Source organism: Callospermophilus lateralis, chromosome 2, assembly GCF_048772815.1.
Source record: "Callospermophilus lateralis isolate mCalLat2 chromosome 2, mCalLat2.hap1, whole genome shotgun sequence".
NCBI lineage: Eukaryota > Metazoa > Chordata > Mammalia > Rodentia > Sciuridae > Callospermophilus > Callospermophilus lateralis.
In genome coordinates, this window is record NC_135306.1 from 74,942,366 (window position 1) to 74,962,022 (window position 19,657).

The 19,657-nt window shown below is 37.7% G+C and overlaps 1 protein-coding gene across 3 annotated transcripts in view; it reads right to left on the bottom strand.

Moving 5' to 3' along the window:
• Positions 1-6,678: 6,678 nt before the first annotated feature.
• Positions 6,679-19,657, bottom strand: part of Prune2 (prune homolog 2 with BCH domain) — a 268,975-nt gene continuing 255,996 nt past the window's right edge. For 2 of the 3 annotated variants that reach the window (XM_076846070.2, XM_076846069.2), the window contains exons 17-19: positions 18,987-19,022; positions 18,421-18,459; positions 6,679-10,009 (exon numbers count right to left, since the gene is read on the bottom strand). In XM_076846070.2, the coding sequence (XP_076702185.1) occupies positions 9,979-10,009; positions 18,421-18,459; positions 18,987-19,022 (106 nt within the window). In that variant the 3' untranslated portion in view covers positions 6,679-9,978. The remainder of the gene's footprint in view (positions 10,010-18,420; positions 18,460-18,986; positions 19,023-19,657) is intronic. The other variant, XM_076846071.2, reaches the window with a different exon arrangement.

Below are 19,657 nucleotides of genomic sequence, written 5' to 3' on the forward strand. Positions count from 1 at the left end.
ATTTTCCTTTGGAGAACCTTCTCTCTTCCATCTCACCATGGCTTGGAGAGGGCTGATTCCACCTTCTTGCTCCTATTGCAAGCATATGATGCAGGATCAATCCCAACTGCATCATCCATCCCTCCAGTTACAGTGATTGGTTCAGAGATAATCGGACAGCCTACTTGTCCAATGAAAGGAAGCCCCAGGGTTTCTACTGGGATTAATGGGAAGGAAATGACTAGTTTCAACAGGTCACTGAATAAATCAGCTCTACAGCCTGAAGCTGCTAAAAGCTATTAGCCTATCACAGGGAATGACCACTTTAGAATGAAGCTATTCACAGATAGCTACATTCAAACTGAGAATGAAGAGAAACCAAGTCTTGATGATGGGATTTTGTTCAAAGCAACAAAACTTTTATTTGACTTGTTTCCCAAATGGTCTGGAGTAATAAATGTCCCCTCCTATGACATTTTCCATGATCTCCTAACTTGATAGATTTCCTTTCTCTAAGCCTCAGCACTGTGCCTGGGCTTCTCTTTGATGCTTACCTTACTCTCATGTTCTGTTGTGAATCTGTCATCTCTGTCCACCTGCAGGATTACTAGATTACAGCCATGAGGCCATTTCTCACATTTACATCACAAGTATCTAGCCCTGAACTTAGAATATGTCCTAGATATGTTGGTTAATTGAATAACTGCCGTGAATGAACATAGAGGTAGGAAGGGAGTATTCAAGAAGATCTCAACTAATATGGCAACCAAGAGTTCTAGTACACATGGTTCAGGATTTTTCCAGAAGGACATTGCCAACATCCCATCCCTGTTATGTGTGACCATAAAGTTAAGTTGCATACAGGTTTTGCTCTTTGGCTGTGGGGTCAGCAGAGGGTAGATGCACAGTGTCTGTCTAAAGCCTGAAAGATCCAGACACTGAAAGATAGGACTGGGAAGCCCTGCTGAGAGAAACACCTAGCAGCACACCCAGGGATGGACAATGTGTTGTATATAAAATGTTATAAGAAAGATCAGGCTGTTCAAAGGCATCCTTTTGTGGAGAATTTCCAATGAATCTTGTGTGTACATGATTAGCATTTGAATCAGTCTTGCTTTCTGCCTAGCTGGGTGGGATGAGGAGGAAGGATATGGGGAAGGGTCGGGATGTCAAAAGCTGCACTGGCTGGGGAGAGCATCTGCATAATGGGTTGAATTGGTTTCAGAATAGGAAATATCATAGTGAATTCATGGACTTCAAAATAGATAGACAAAAATAAAAATAGATGTAAACATGGGAGTGTGTGTATATTTGTGTGTGTGGGGGGGGTAGGGTGTTGTATATGTGTGCGTTTCCTCTAGTTCTACCACGTGCTGGGAGCAGTAATTCCCTAGTTAGCAGTGAGCATATCCTGCACTTGGATCTTGATTTCTCAATGCTATTCTCCACTAAAAGGAACCAAGACTCTGGAAAGAAAAAGCTGATTCTGGGACTGGGGCAGGGGAGCAATACAAGCTGAGTCTGCAACATTGTGCCAGAGATTGAAGAATTGCTCAAAGAAGAAGGAGGACTTATCAAAGAGCAGACTGAAGAGGCTCTCAAAGACCAGGTTAGGATCAGTTTGAAGATCAAAATAAATACTAACAGATGATAATTTATTAAATAAAGCAGGATTCCACAAGTTCATTGATAGAAATAAAACCGCAAATTAAAAGTTTGATGGACAACAGGCTGTCTATATACCTAGAGCACATCCCTAACAAAATATTAATTGCAAGGGGAACTTAGGTCTTTTATAGTGAAAAAGCCTTGTCCACATTACCTTGATCAAGTGTTCTAAGTGAAGGTCAGCCTGGCTCAATGAGAAAAACACAAATCAGTTCTGAAACATTGTTGCCAAAGATGAACAACCTGAATCCAAAGCCAAATTCAACTCCAGGGACATTCCTGGAGAAATTGTGAGTAATCGTCATAAATGTCAGGGTTCTGAAAGTCACTCAAAGACTGCCAGATGGAAGGAGGCTAAAGAGACATGAAAACTAAATGTAACATGTGATTCTGGACCAGATCCTTTTGCTATTAAGGACATTTATTGAGACAACAGATGAAATTTAAATGACATCTGAGGATTAGATGGTAGTAACATTTCAATGTTAATTTCCTGGTTTTGATAGACAAAGAGAATGTCTCTGTTTATAGGAAAGACACACTAATTATTTGGGGGATGATGAGACATCCTATAGACAATCCTCTTGCAAGTGTTTCAGGAAAACTAATTTTATTCTATGGTTCTTGCATGTTTGAGATTGTTTCCAAATAAAAAGTAAAAACAAGCCAGGTGCAGTGGTGCATTCCTGTAATCACAGCAACTCAGGAGGTGGAAGCAGGAAGAATATAATTTTAAGGCCAATCTCAGAAAATCAGGGAGACTCCTGTCTCAAAAGAAAAAAAAAAAAAAAAAGGACTGGTACTGTAGCTCAGTGTTAGAGTGCCTCTGGGTTCAATCCTCAGTATCACAAATAAACAAAAACTCATAAAAAAGTAAAAATAAGAGGCCAACTTAGTTGAGATAAGAAATAACTGAGTAGAGATAAGAGAAAGTTTGGAAGGAGGAGAGAAGGAGTAAGGCAGGGGACAGAGTAATATAGCTACATCAGGGTTGAAGGAAGTCATCTATTTGGAAGAGGGGTTGGGAGAGAAAGTGAGACGCTGAAATAGTTGACAGAAACCAAAGGTAGAATTGGCAGTGGATTTGGAGATGTTGGCAGATTCACAGAGAAAATGCTAGGTGAGTGGGAAGATGAAGAAGAGGGAGGGGAGGAGAATATTTTTTGAATGCCTTCTCTGTATTAAGCACTAGGCTGGGCATTTAAGTCCTGTTTAACAGAAGCTTGTAAGATGAGAGTTTTATGCACATTTTAAAAAAATGGTTAAACTAATGCTCAAATAAGTAACTTTCTGGGTGAGGTGGGGCTTGACTGTAATTTCAGTGACTCAGGAGGCTTAGGCAGGAGGATCACACGTTTGCCAAGTCAGCCTTAGCCTCTTAGTGAGACCTTATCTCAAAATAATAATAATAATAATAATAATAATAATAATAATAATAAAATTTTTTTATTTTTAAAAGGCTGAGGATGTTGCTCAGTGGTAGAGCACCTCAGTTTCAATCCCTGTACCTAACAAAGGAAGAAGAAAAAGAAAATTCATCCAAAGCAATGCAGGTAGTAAGCAGAACCAGGGTTTAAATCCCTGTGAGTGATTTCAAAGACAATGAGATGGTAGAGAAATGGTTTCATCAGCTCAAGGAAGAGAGCATTTAATTTTTGCCCCTAGAGATTATAAAGGCACAAAGACTGAGTGAGAAAAATGATGATTTGAAGTTAAGATTGAAAACAGGATATAAATGATCTGAAAATAAGTTTGTTGAAATCCTGGGGAGACAGCAGAAAGAACAAAGAAAATGGAAACCAAAAAGTTCCTTCACTAGAATATGAGAAAAAACAGAAAGTCAAAAGAGGAATTTGCAGAAGGCATTGGGGTATGTTAAGCAAATTTCTAGAGTGGCTTCCAATGTCCTCACCTCTTGGTATTTATGCCTGTGTACTACTGTCCCACTGAGTGTGGGCTGGACCTACAGACTTGCATCTAATAACGGAATAGAGCAAAATTTATGACACTTCTGTGATTATAAGAAATTGTAGCCTTCACTTACTAGCATCTCTGTCTTTGATTTTAATAAACAAGCTGTCATGTTGGACAGACCCATATGACAAGGAATTGAGGATAGCTTCCAGCAAATGGGCAGCAAGAAATCCTGCCAACCATCAGGTGAGTGAGTCTCAGAGCAGGTTCTGCCCCAGTAAAACCTAGATGTTGGGCCAACACCTTGGTTACGGCTGTGAGAAAACTGAAGCAGAGGACCCTAGCTTTCTGACTACAAGTACTGAGGTACTGTGGTGTGCTGTTTCAGTGTGCCAAGTTATGAGCTGGTTGATCTTTATTATTCATGGATTCCATACTGGCAAATTCACTTAGTAAAATTTATTTCTATCTCTGAAATCAATATTCATGGCATTTTTATAGTATTTATGGACATGAACAGGGTGGCAAAAAATTTGCGTCACCTGAGGCACATGCCTCCAGCTGATGTTGAACAGATGCTGTATTTCCTTTTGTTTTGCTCATACTGTAGACAAGTGTCCTTTTCAAAGTCTATTTAGTTCCATGGGCTTTTAAAAATTTTTGGTTTTGTTCTTTTGGTGGTGATTTCACTATTTAAAATGGCCCCCAAATATACTGATGGCTGTCTAATATTCCTAAATGCAAGAAGGCTGTATTGTGTCTTTTTTGATTGGGTGTTGGGGATTGAACCAGGGCCTGTTGCATACTAAGCATATGCTCCACCACTGAGTTCCACCCCCAACCCTCTGATGTACCTTATGAAGAAAATATACATATTAGAGAAGCTTTGTTCAAGGTATATTCAGGTTTCTGGCTGTGAACTTATTATTAACAAACCATTAATGTATATTAAAATAGGTGTTGCTAGGCATGGAGGCATACCTGTAGTCTCAGTGACTCAGGAAACTAAGGCAGGAGGATCACAAGTTTGAGGCCAAACTGGGCAACTTAGGTAGACTCTGTCTTAAAAAAAAAAAAAAAAAAAGTAAAAAGGGCAGGAGAAGCAGCACAGTGGTAGACCTCCCTGGATTCAATACTACTACTACTTCTGCCAATAATAATAATAATAATAATAATAATAATAATGTCTTTGAACAAAAAAAACACATAAAACAACTATATATATTGATCAATTGGCAGAAATATTATGGCCAGAGGCTCAGAGGAGTGTAGTCCTCTATTTCCTGTGGCAGCATTAGATCAATATATACTGATTTGGTGCTTTCACTCACTTTATAAGATATAATTACCATAAATAATGATAATCACCTGTAACTTGTTAATGCAGCAATAGGTAATGAAGACTGAGGGAAATGGGCAATTCAGTGAGCTGAAAGAGTTTCATAAGGAACCACATGATCAAGTGTAAGAGCTGTAGGTTCCTCACTAGGGATAAGGCTGGGGAGAGTGGATACGGTTGTCTCTCTGCCATCTAAGTGTCATTGAAAGGGTTATATATTGAAAAGAGATACTTCTTCCTGATTGATTGTGAATGACACTCTCTAGGAAAATTAGCCTTGCTCTATGAAGATCACAGCTGTGTGAGGACTGATGTCAAAAGGCACCAGCTTAATTAAACTCTCCATGATGGTACAGATGATGTAACTAGGGCGGGCTGCTGGCAAGCTGTTCCCAGGATACAGTCAACGCAGCAGAACGGCACAAGAGGAGCTGTCAGGGGAACAGCCCCTTGGGGACTCAAAATGCCTAACACAGCTTTCCTATGATCTACGACTCAAAGTCTTGGCTTCAGTGGCTGAAAGCTTGTTTTCCTTTAAACATTTTAAAATTTCGGCCCATAAATTTCATGAGAACCCCTTTTGATTGGATTTTCAATTAGGCTCCCAAGTTTATACCTGACCCTCCTGCCCTACACTCACTGTAATGAGTGTGCTAGGTCCTTAAATACTCATGGATTTTGCATAATAGGTAGCTTTGTTATGTATGTGTGAATGTTTTGAAGTTACATAAATAACACTATGCTAAAAATACTGTTTGCTTTTACTTTTTCAACTCTACCCTGTGATTTCAGTGTTGCTCTATGAATGTGTACTTTGTTGCTTCTCACAACTGAGTAGTATACACAGGGTGTATCCACCCCATTTTACCCACTCTTTCCCCTAGTGCTGGACACATGCCCATGGCATGCCTCCCATTGCTACCATTTTAGATAATGGCTGTAGAAATGAGCACAACTTTCCCCTTGAAACGCATGGTCTTCCTTCATTTGCCTGCAATTAATTACTTCTCCGTCTTCTCTTCTGCTTTTTCCCTTACTTGGGTTGAGGACAATTTCCATTGAAACTCATTCCTAAGTCACAAGAACATGCAATATCTCACTTTTTGTTAAGCAACTTATTTTTTGGCTGGTCCAACAACTTTCCAGGAAGCAGAAGTATCATTTGATTAAGTTGGGGGGGGGGAATAAAAGAAAAAAAGCACAGTGGTGATTCCCAACTCTGATTTGGCCTGAAAGTTATGAAATTTTAAAAAGAAAAACACTTAAAAATAAGAGAACATTAAAATGTAGTTTTGAGGTATATTTTATGGTGCAGGGATCAAACCTTATCTATGCTAATCATGCACTCTACCACTGAGATATACCTCCAGCCTGAAATATAATTAAACAATAAATATCAGCCACGAAAAGGCAAGAGATAGAGAAAGAAGTTGGTATAATCGGGTAACCAGGAAATGTGGAGATATTTCCAAGGTAAGAAATGCCTTACCCCAAGGATAAACAATACATTTGAAAGTGTAGTGGGTCAAACCCTGAGACGTGAAAGGCAAAAATAAGAGGAGAGTAAATTTGGTGACCAGGAAGGCCAAAATATATACAGTTCACTAGTACTGAGTGCCAAGATAACCAATGACCAAATAAAACTGCTGCAAAGATTCTGGCTGACTCAAAGAAAGCAAGCCATAACATGTGGAATCAATTTTTATTTCCGCATTATACAGAGAGATTATATAGATACATTGTGTCATTACATATTTTATATTATTAATGCACACAATTTGGGGAGAATTTATTTATTTGCCAAAACAAACTCTAATAGATACTTTTATTCAAAGCAATCTGATACATGGTAGAAAAATCTTTAAATATATAAAAGATTAATCTGTGCACATCTAAATGTTTCTAAGGGAGCAAACTACTGAGGCATTGTGATAAGATGAAAATTGCAATCATAGTACTGTAACTGAATCCTTAAAATGATATCTTAATGAGAAAGGCTAGGAGCAGTGACTTCCACAAACATCTGGAGTATACCTTAGAGAGTAACCCTATAAAACATTGTATGGCTTCAACAGGAACCTCAGGGTTCAGCTATTGCCTTCAAATTTTCTCACTCCTTGACATTATCTTCTGTGCAGATTTTTGTTCTTTCTCTAGACCAAGAGTTACAGAAAGAACAGTTGCCACTTTGCATAAAAACAATACTTTTGTCCCCAGTAACCCCTGGGTTCCCTTAACTACAAATCTATAGGAAAAGTGCAAAGCAGTTCTCAGAAGTCAGAACCAAAGCAAGAATGCTCAGAATGCCAAGAGCCAGAGAGTTGAATGATGTGAGAGTTTACACCTGTCTACCTATCTGCTTGGGGACTGTTTTTTTCAGGATTCACCTAGGATTCTATTTACTTGAATTGAATTTACATGGTAGCTTTTTCTCTAACACGTGCAATTAAATTAATCTGTCCATTTAAGATCGTAAAATAGCAGGTGTCTAACATCAAAATGGTTTTGCAGCCCATAGAACAGCCCAAACAAAACCACTGACTGGGAAAGGTGAGCATAATTTCTGTGTGGGAAGATGAAGCTTCAAACAGCACAATCATTTGAGTAGTTAGTTGTTCATAAACAGGCTGGACAAGTTCAAAGAAAATGTGAAGGGTGGGATTGTTGCCACGTCTGCTTGGCTGTAACAAGAGCCCTCTATCAATAGCTCTGTGTTCTTGGGTTTCCACCACAAAGCTGAACACTGGATTCCTCATTACTTAGAGGTTACACATGATTAGAGGACCATGTGGTACATCTTCCAAAAGGGGACAGCACTGAATGGAGTGTTCAGCAGGTGACCAAACCAGAATATTAGGTAACTGTATTAATGTCAACACCAGATTCTGGGGTAGGCATCATTTGGGCTTCCAGAAGTAATAACTGGGTTATTAGAGATGGTGGGATTTGGGGGTTTTCCTATTGGGCTAGCCAAACTTAATCAGGAAACAGATCCAAAAGACCACAAAGTTTAATAAGATGGTAAGTTGAAAGGGATGGAGAGGGGGAAAGCAGATAACTATGAAGCTTCTGGAGGAAAGAGAGTGGTCCTGTGTCTTGGGTGAGCACATGTGTAAGGTAGGAAGGAAATAGACATGCGGGCAAGTGAAGCCAGAGGAGCTCAGGTGCAGGTGCAAAGATGACTATTTCAAAGAGGACCAGGCTCAGTGTCCTGGAGAGCTCTCTTTAGTGAAGTTACCACCATGACACTAAGGCAGACCACCCCTCTCTCCTCTTCATTTTAATTTCTTCCAGTTTCTTTTTAACAGTCCCCAGTGGACTAAGAATGGTTTCCAGGATAAGACAAGGACCTTGGCAACACCAGCAAGTAGCTCAAAAGGAACCTTTAAGCACATTTCCCTTTGAGACTTAATTAAAATTAAAAGTTCGGTTAAAACTTGAAGCATGCTTTTGTGCCTAGGATTCCTTGTCTTCCTCAGCTGGCCATGTATTTTAGTTTTCAAAATAAATAATAATTTATTTTATTGACAAAATTAGTTTTGCAATCTCATTCATCCATTCTGTTTAGAGAAATTATCTAAATTCAGGTGGGGTGTGGGGCACAAAGTGGGAAAAGATATTTGGTAGAGCAAGGATCAGTAAACTTTCGCTGTAAAGAAAGTAAATATTTTTGGCTTGGTTGCCATATGGTTTGTTGTTAACTACTCAGCTCTGCTGAGGTAGTGTGAAGGTAGACAGTAACAAAACAAATTTGTGTGTCTGTGTTTCAATAGCATTGTATTTATGAATACTAAAATTTGAAAAATTTTCTTATGTCACAAAACATTTTAAAAAATTATTTTTCAGCCACAAATGTGAAAGCCATCCTTAGCTTATGGTGGTACCCCAGATTTGGCATAGTTTGCCAACCCATCTGCTGGAGGCCCCAAATATTTGAAATTATATTGGCATTTTAAGGGCATAAAAAAACTATGAGGAACTATTTTATAAATAATAGAACATACATTTCATTTTAATGTTGTGATCCAATTTGAGTATCTTAAAGCAGATCACTTTTTTTTTTTTTCAGTGTCAGGGATCAACCCAGGGGTGCTTAACCACTGAACTATATCCCCAGCCCTTTATATTTTTATTTTGACACAGGGTCTTGCTAAGTTATCTATAGCCTCGCTAAGTTGCTAAAGCTGGCTTTGAACTTGTGATCCTCTACCTCAGCCTCCCAAACTGCTGAGATTACAGGAGTGTACCACCATGCCACTTTTTTTAATAAGCATGTGAGAGGGATATTCAGCAAATTGGGTTACCAGATAATTTTTGAGTGGGCTACATTAGATGCCCAGTTTGTGGACTGAAGCACAGACAGCTGCTAAAAGTTCAACATTCACCCTTAAGTGTCACAATATGAAGGTCTTCAATACTCGTTGGATAAATGATTTTTTTTAAATCAATTCACCTAAATCATGATACCTAAAATAAAAATGATGTAAGTTAGAAACTCTACTTTCCTTTGAGAAGCTAATGAAGAAGACTCATGTGAACAAGAACACAATGGGCACTTAGCTGATGGTGGTTTTATACTTGTGAATGGTTTCTGGCTGTCCTAAGCAGGCTAGGAAATTTAAAGGTGGGATTATGGGGAGCCACTTTCTTGGGGAGAGTTGAGCCCTGTGTACTTTAAATCTAAAGTGTTCATCACAGAGAAATCCAGCTAAACTAGGGAAAGAAATCCACATATGCTTAACAGTGGATTTAAGTTCTCTTATTGGTAAATGCCAGACTAAGGGACCAAATACCACTGCACCAAGGGTTAAAACACTGAATTGGAAGTTCCTACTTTCTTGCTAAGGTTCAACTAAAATCTTTGAGGCACATAATTGGCAAAATAGGAAAATACACACAATTTCATAAAACATGTTAAGAGTAAACAAATTCTCCTCCTGTTTTTCCCCTTAGAAATTTAGAATGGCACCAGGTAGTGCAAAGTGGAAAAAAGTAACATCAGCCCTGTCTCTTCCAGGTAGATATGTTTCAGCAGAACCACGAAGCAAAAAGCATCCTCATCCCCCAGCCATGGCCCACTAAGGCTTTTCTTTCAGCTTCAGGTCAATACTGTGAAGAGAAGAAAGAAAGCGAGAGAGAAAACACGAGAAACCCAGTGAGAAATATTCAGGAATGAATTGGGTGGCATGGGTTTGCTATTTTCCTTAAAAGACTTACTGAAAACAAATCATGCAGGGCTTTTTAATACGAGAACAATCCGGAAGAACACAATTCTCCTCTCATTGCCAAGCTTTTCTCTAAAAGATGGAATTTGTTTATTTTTACAGCAATGTTTCTGGAAGCTTTTTATGCCTTTTCAGAATGATCCAGGGAGGCAAAAAATCAGTGTTGAGGCTCCTTCCCAAGGTCAATTTGGACAAGGAACATTACAGCATTTTGGAAATAAAGGATCTATCAACTTTTAGTAAATGCCCTTTCTTGGTTGTCTGGTTAATTCAGCATGAGCCTGGTCATGCTGAATGTCACTGAGGTCCAGTACAAGGGACCAGGTCATTGGGAATATTTGTTTTTTTAAATGCTCTCAAGGATCTGACTTGCTTTCTTATCTGTAGAGTTTTACTTTGGGACTGTCCTCTTTTTATCCACCGTGCTCCCTGTATGCTTTTCGAACACACTTTAACAAAACAGGTTATTTTTTAAAAAAATCTTGTTTATGCTCTAAAAGCTATTTGTGACTACAGTTATCCACAGAAGTTTGTATTAGGTTTGATTTGGTGACTGGAATTTTAGTCTTTCATTCATGGAATTGACTAGTTTCTCTCACAGGCCAAGAAGGTATTCACTTAGCCAGAATGTGAAGCACAGTTGTCTGCAAAGTTTCAAGGTGGGTGAGAATCCTTGAAATCATTCTGTGAAGATTAAAGTGCATGGTCACTTTGTTTCACCTTCTGCCCTTAATAAAAATCTGAGCCAACACTTATACCACAATGTCCAACTCCAAACACATTTTGTTGTTGTTCTGACTTTTTTGTAAACCTTCTGGAGTTTGATTCTTCCCTCTGTTTTCAGTAATTAAAAAGCTAGAAGACTTAAACAATTTCTCCAGTTTATGGAAGAAGCAAGAGATAGTTAAAGGTGGACAATTTTCTTAAAACTTAACACAGGAAACTAGAAAATACTCTGAAGATTGTTTTTTTGAGATAACTGGTTTTTTGTTGTTGTTTTGGAGGTAATAAAACTAACAATGCTACTTATTTAAGTCTCACCAAATACAACCACCTTTGATTATATAATGTTTTTAATATATATAAAATTATAAAAGTCATGTATACTATATATATATATATATATATATATATACATATACACATACACACACACACACACACATATTAAAATTATGTAAGTCATGTGTGAATAAATAAAATTCAAACCTAAACATGAAGGAGATAAGCACTGATGCCTATTTTAAAATCTAATGTTCTATTTGGATAAAAAAATTACTTTGAGTCAGAATTGAATATAAATGGAGTGTGTGTTCCTCAGATGAGCTTAGTTTTCTATCATCAACTTTGCAATGAGACAGAACAACCTTCAGATAATTTTATGTGGTCACATTAGTCCATTTAAATGAGGTTTTGACAAAGTATCTGTGGATCTTGTTTAATGATAAAAACATTGGTGTTTTATGCAGGAAGAGGGGGAGATGGGCATGTTTCCCTTCTCTCTCTCTCTCTCTCTCTCTCTCTCTCTCTCTCTCTCTAAGCACAGTGAGGGACCACTATAGAATTAGCACACATTTCATTTTATTCTTGGCCTGTGAGTTCCTTGGAAAATCCTGTGCCCATTTGCAGTTGATCAGTACTACACAAGGTATAAAATGCTTTCACACAGGATTCTTCCCTGGAAGAACAGAAGCCTGGAGTGAATGAAACCAGAAGAAGGCTGGAAGTCAGGGGAGAAAAAAATTTTTTTTTTTTTTGCTCATTCTTGCCTCTCATCTGGGACCTCACCATATTTATGGTGATCATGTGTCCCAGTTGAGGCTTGTGAAAGAGAAGACTGACCAAAAGGAAAGCCCTGTAGGAGAATGTGTTCTTTTAAAAAGTGGGAAGTGGGGCTGGGGTTGTGGCTCTGTGGCAGAGCGCTTGCCTAGCATGCATGAAGCACTGGGTTCAACCCTCAGCTCCACATAAAAATAAAATAAGATACTGTGTCCACCTAAAACTAAAAAATAAATATTAAAAAAGTGGAAAGTGTCATTAATAATTTGCAGCATTATTCCCTCCACCCCCCACTCTCCCCGACCCCTGTACCCAGCCCTGAAATGAACCCAAACAAGAAGGAATGTTCTACCTTCTTCCCAACCCCAGCAGCCCCAGAGACCAAAAGAAGCAAACAGACAAGGCAGGCAAAGGAGTGGGTAAGCCTGAAGATGTAGCAGCAACAGGGCAGTGAGTGACTGGATCACGCCTTCTGCAAAGTTTGTTAATTGCAGGAGCAGTTAACTCAAGGGGGTGCTGTTCTGCTAAGGGAGGAAATGTAGCATATTTGCAAAATGTATCATGGTGGACTAAGGGACCGAGATATGTATGCTTTGCAGAATTTCATGTGGCAATTTGCTTGAAGCAATTGCTGCCATCATCTCAAAAGGTAGGCCAAGAGTGACCTTCAGAAAAATAGCTGAATGATTTGAAAGGTCTCCTTACAACATTTGTTCTTTGTGCCCTTTTCAGCTAGGACTTTCTCTCTCTGGACTTTTGTTCCTAAACTTCCTTTAGGCTAAGGGCAGCACGGCAACTGTAGGGCTACTGCACTATGATCTTCCAACTTCTCTGAGGACCAGAAGGGGGGAAAAAATGGTGACAAGAGAGACACACTTAAATTTGATCTTTGCCTCTCTTTGATTCCTGGGAACAAGGACAATGTTAAATTCTCCACCAAACTAAATTAGGAACCCATTATTGGTGGTCAGGTTCTCTCTGAGAGTATGTTGTGACTACCATTTTTTCCCTGAGACTCACCTGGTTACTAACTAACTTTATTCTCTTAGGTGAGAGGTGGCATAGCCATTTGTACATGTAGACCACCTTTCTCTGACTTATAAATCACTAGCTCTGGATCTGAGTTAAACCAAGGTTCAAATCTCAGTTCTGGGTCTTTTTTTTTTTTTCTTTTTGTACCAGGGATTGAACCCAGGGGCAGTTTACCACTGAGCTACGTCCCCAGCCCTTTTTAGAGGACTTGCTAAGTTGCTTAGGGTTTCACTAAATTGCTGAGACTGGCTTTGAATCATGATCCTCCTGCCTCAGCCGCGGGAGTCATTGGTATTACAGGCATACACCATCATAACTGGCTGGCTCTGGGCCATTTTTGTGACTGTAAAACATTTGTCAGATAATCTGTCTATGCCTCTATTTCCTCATCTGCAAAATGTACCTCAGAAGCTTATTCTGAAGATTACAATCAGATACTGTAGATGAGCTTTTAAATAGAATCTGGCACATGGTATGAATGCAATGTGTGTCAAATTTCTATTTCTCTTAGAAAGGGAATCATCCAATTAGGTCATTCCTGAGAGTCCTTGCAGACTCAACTGCTTCCTGGAACTTGCAAAACAAGGATACTTCTTCCCTATCCACCAAAATATTAAGTTAACATGGAAGTCCAGTTTTCAGTAATTAAAACAAATGATGTCATTCAGAAAGCAGAGTTGCATTCCTCTTATCCAACTGTTCTTACATCTGGCCCCATATTTATGTTCTCTGCACTTTTGGATTAGAAAAACAGAATTCACATAAAGACCTAAGTTGTCCTTACTGGTGATCACAAATGAGACAGCATGAAGCTGGCAAGTTTCTCTTGAGCTTCTAATTTCAGGAATGGAGCACATGAAAGCTGAACATCTAAACGGGCTTTACCCAATCCTGGATGCATTTTTTGTTTGTTTGTTTTAGGAGCCCCACCATACAACCACAGGTAACCATATAGCTTTATTGATGATGAATTCTTACTCCTTCTCCATAGAAGACATTTCTGGATCATTGTAAAGGCAGCTAGTTCTGAGTGCAAGGAAAAAATGGAAAGCCGTCAACATTTTCTCCACTCATACTGCTAAGTCAGCACAACTGATTTGCGGCATTTGAAACTGTTTAATGTGGTCCCATTGCTATTACTGAGCAAATCTATACCTGAGCAGATGATGAGATTAAGCTGTGACTTTTTCCACATTGGTTTTGAAATACAATAATTGCCCATGATTTAGAAACATTAAAAGAAAGACTCAAAAAGGTCAAATACCTGCTGTGGTTTTCTCTGGCCTGGTTATTTTTCCTGACTTTTTGAACCTATCTTATTCAGTGAACATAATATCGTAAATTTTATTTGTATCCCAAATAATCAAATATTTTATACACAAAGGAAAATCCTTCTCATGCAGCCTAATTTTTGTTTATACATGAACACAGTTAGCTTTCAGTTTTCATAAGAGTGAGGATTTTCTAAGACACTAAAAGAAAAAAATGCTGGTGTCAGAGGTTTCCTTGGTGTTATAGAAAAATCAGGAACACTGACCTCTCCATATAGCTGAGCTGTGTTCAGGTAATCCTAACACTAACCTAAACCAGGTGTATCCAGGAGGAAAAATGTAACCCAGTAACATAATAAAGTGAAAGTTTTTGAAGGTGTTTGTTTTTTGTGTCATATTAGCTGTTTTGATAGTCTATATTGGTGTAATTACTGTTAGCAAACTTTGAGTTTGCTTTATATTAATTTCTGATTAATACTTTATATAATTCAACTTTTACTTTTCTTCCGCTTTTGGTGTTGTTTGTTATTAGCAAATATCATTTGAAGGGATTCTATGATCCTTTTTAAAGGCAAAAGTTTCTTTCATAATGTGAATAGTTTTACAAGCTAATTTATTTGTTTGCATATAAGAGGTTCAGTGATAAGACTAGAGGGTTTTTTGTTTGTTTCTTTCTTTACTTTAAATGGCAGAAAGCTATTTTTCCCCAGGCAGGGTAGTGGCTTTCCTCCTCACTCTCCACCCTTCTTGCTGTTGGTCTGGTATTTTTATAGAGAGTATTTGGCAACTCTAGTGAACAAGGACAGTCAAGAAAGTGTTGACAGTGTGCTAGGAAAACCTAGCAAAGCTGGAGTGAAATCAAGAAAGGGCAGTTTTCCAAACCCAGTCGTTCTGCTTTTTAATTTAGAGTAATCCAAAGAAAACAGCAATTTGCAAACCATTTAATTCTGTCACTCTAAAGAAGGCAGATGGATTCTTCTCCATTTGCAAAATAAGAATAGGTCTGTGTGTAGTATTTATCCTTCGAAAGTAGTTTCCTTCCTGTATAGATCTAAGGTTTTAAAGAAAAGATAGGTCAGGCTGAGCAAATCATTTTCTGAAAGTCAATGCTACTCAATTTGGCATGCTATTTAAATGGTAGTGTGTGTGTGCGTGACAGATTTTGTTAGAATAAAAATTATGTCATTTTGAGGTTTTTTTTTTTCATCTGAATGGATGTTAATTCATTTTAAAGAAAAAGGATAAGAGTATTGTAACAGTTAACTATACTGTTGATAAAATTTCTAAAGCAAAAATTTGTTTTAAAATGCTGTTGGAAAGAAGCAACACTATAGACAGACAGGGTTTGTTCTCTGATAAAGTATATGTTTGCCTCTGGTTAGAACTAGACTGAAGCTTTCTAATAAGGTCACATGGAAAGTCAGAGCACATCTGTCAATAGAAAGAACCTGGGTGTATCTGCCTTATAACCAAGATATGTAGTGATCATGTTTTCTGGACCCCCAAATCATCCTATAGAGTTTGTCCTAGGATTTGGGAGCAGCTGCAGGGGCTCAAAGGTTGTCAATGTAGTTGGTGGCCAAAAATGCAGGATTCTGTGGCTTTCCAATCATTGAGGGGGACAACAGAATACAGTGCTTTCTCCTTACAATGCAAAAGGGCAGATATTTTTCAGTTTCACTATCAAATGAAACAGGAACAATTGGTGGATTCTTTCGAAAAATTGCTATCTACTGCATCTGAAGCAAAAGCACAGACTGCTAACATCTATCAAAAAAAAAAAGTTTTTGTTTTGTCTTGTTTTGGTTTTGTTTTAAACTTAGCCCTTTATTTTAAGGCAGAGACCTACAGTATAAGCATCACTGGAATCAGTTCGAATTGTAGATGTCAGCCCCACCTGATCTTGCTGAACCAGAAAATCTCAGGATGAGAGCAGGAGACTGTTTTAACAATTGGGGAGTCACTGTTCAAAAGCAATGAACCTACTCTTATGTAAATGCATTAATTTTTGCAGCATACATTTATTGAACTCTCAGGCATGATCAATGTGCTTTTTTAAGAGATTGAGGCTTTTCAGGGCCATTTAAAATATTTAGGTATTTGAGAGAAAAAGGAGAAAGCTACACAATGAAACCAAAAATAACTGTTTTACTATGGTAGCCAAATAGGAAGAGTAGCAATATGGAAGGGGGGTAAACCTATTGAAGGAGGCAAGACTTCATGGCAATAACGAAAAAAAAAATGACAATATGACTTTGTAATAGGTTTGGCTGGGAAATTATTGATGTCTCCTCTTGATCTTTTATTTTGAAAATGGCTCCTTAATTTCATTAATATGTTATCCTCCTAAAAGAGAATACATTGAAGTTTCTTTCTGGAGGAACCTCATGACACAAACCAATCGAGTGCATATAAATGCTATGCATTACACCAACATGTGGTTCCTAGATTCCTAAAATCTTCCTTCCACAACTACTTATTTGTTATAGTTGAGTTGGAAAGTAAGAAGATTCTGTTAGAATAAAAATTATGTCATTTTGAGGGTTTTTTTCCATGTGAATGGATGTTAATTCGATTTAAAGAAAAAGAATAAGAGTATTGTAACAGTTAACTATACTGTTGACAAAATTTCTAAAGCAAAAAAACTTTTATTTTTAATACAAAAGATTCACACTACAGGCAAATGATTCTATAGGCTACTTACAATAAAAATGTATTACAGAAAAAATGTCTAAATAAATTGTATTAATGAAGAATTGGTATTTATTTACAACAAAGCAGTAAAACTTAATTATTTAGATCTTATTCATTTAGAATTTATAACTGTTTGTAGACTTCCTGCTTTCATACTCTGTTAAAATGAATGCCTGCTATAAAAATCAACAATGTAAGCAACATTTGAAATTGGGAAGCAGCTTCAAGTACTTTACTTAGTGTGGCAGGATCTCCAGAATAGCACTTATCTACATTTAACATGAAACTTCAAAATTTTTCTTTGTAATTTGGAACAAGAAAAAAAAAAAAAAGATTGGGTACTTTTTCAGAGGAGCTTTGGGCTGACTCTAGGGCTATTTTATAGCTCTGTAAGGGCAGAGGTTAACTTGCAGATTTATGACCAGCAGAGATGCAAATACTTTCTGATAACCCAGTGTTACAGTTTTTTGCCCTACTGGACATTAACCAGTTTTGTATTTAACCCAACAACCTTATTTATAAATAGCCTATATGGTAGTCCCTTCTTATCTGTAATTTCTCTACTAGCAGTTTAAATATGGTCTGAGAATATTAAATGAAAAATTCCAGAAATAATCCATAAGTTTTAAATAACCTTTATTATATTTGTTTATTATTATTATTGTTGTTGTTAATATTGTTATTACTAGTTATTGTTAATCTTCTATTCTGCCTAATTTATAAGTTAAACTTTATCACAGCTATTTTATTATAGAAGAAACAGTATATTTAGGGTTTGATGCTGTTTGTGCTTTCCAGAATCCATGGAATGTCCTGGAACAAGTAAGATAATAATATCCGGCTGATAAGAGGGAAGTACTACAGATCTCTAATTTTCCAATGCTCTTCAAATTGACTTTAACACTTCACTGGCTCCCAAATTAAATAATTAGTTTAATAAAATCATTGGAATGTGTTCATTTTATATTCTCATGAGCATTATGACTTTTACTTTTTTGAATATCATACCTCAACAATAGTGAGCAATGACTTTTTTTTCCTGTATTTTTCAAAATATTATGGAGGCTCTGAGTTAAGCATTGTTTCCAAGTTACTAAATAAGGTGGTGCTGTTGTTTTAAATCTTGGAAGGCCATAAAATTGATTCTACAAAAATCTTCCAAATTTTAACTTGCTATCATTTCCCCCATAAATAGAATGTGTGAGGTTCTGCTCACAATCATCTGATGTCATATCCTATGTGGTAGTGCCTGTGACAATTCTTTTGTTATGGTGTCTAGAATTGCATATTAAAAAATTAAACAGTGACAAATGCTTTCCTTAAGATAACCAAGATCATGGGGGAAAGACTGTAGGAAAAAAAGCAGAGATTGCATTTACCATGGGAGAAAGACATTTTTAAAGTGCAGCATTATTATCAGGATGCAAAAAATAAAACACCAAGCATGCAGATTCTTCCCATTCATTCCTGAAATCTAAGCCAAAGTCACACCAGCTGCTAAATTAAAACCAAGTCTTACTTAGCTGCTTCTGATGCTTCTCTCAGTTCTTCATCCAGTCTGCATGAGCAAAAATTACCGATGTAGAAAAGAAACAAAAAAGAAGCAAGCAGAGCATGAGAGAATCACCCAGCAAAGCAGAGCCAAACATAAGTGGTGTGTGTTTGCTTTTAAGAACCATCCTCTGGAGCATCAAGACACAGTTAAATATGGCGTCATTTCCTCCCATTGGGCGTTCAGTGTGGGTTACCTTTGCAAATTCTTTCATAAAGGTATATGGGAAAATTGCAAGGGGATCATAAACATGCTGGCTGAATAAAGCTGGAAACATCCACATCAATGTGTTGGGAACAGTTAAAGTTAGCTTGCAGCCTGGGCCAAGCCAAGGGTGTATCTGGTTTAGTAGGTTTCAGTTGCAGACCAGGTTGACCTCAACAGCTTTACACATACGACAAAGAACAGAAATGGCAGACAAAGGACTGATACAACAACCTCTTGCTCTAGTAGCATGTTGAGGTCACCCAGGAGTAAAACACTGGAGTGCACACACAGGGGATCCAGCGTGAAGGTTATCAGGAGATTTTTACCTCACACTTCTCTTATAAGATCTCTCTTCATCGTACCTTATGAGATAAAAACGGATGCCATGAGGAAAATAAGCAAATGGGTGGAAAAATGACAGGTAAATGTTTAAAACTGTGAGAGAAAAATTCTATCCAAATAGTCATCAAATTGGCTTTTGGGAGAAAACTTATAATTCTTTAGATGTAATCAATGAGTTATAATTTAAAAATGAACACTGTCAATCCTCACTCTTTGTGGATTCCATATTTGAAAATTTGCCTGTTCACTGAAACTTATTTGTAGTCCCCTAGTCAACGTGTGGCACTTTTTTGGTCACTTGTGAATATGTGCAGGGTGGCCAAAAGTTTGAGTCGCCCAGTGTGCGTGCACATCGCCAACTGAGGTCATGTGGGTGAGGCTCCGCCTTCTTGAGTTTCACACTGTAAACAAATGTCTTTTTCTAGTTTACCTGGTGATGTATTTTCCTCACTTTTGTTCTTTTGTTAGTGATTTTGCTATTTTAAATTTCCCCCAAAATGTTGTGCCAAAACGTTGCCTAGTGTTGCTATATACAAGAAGGCTGTGACCTGCTTCACAGAGGATATATGTGTTAGAGAAGATCTGCTTAGGCACATGTTGTAGTGCCTTGAGTTCAATGCTCATGAGTCAACAGCATATACTAATAAGGTATCTT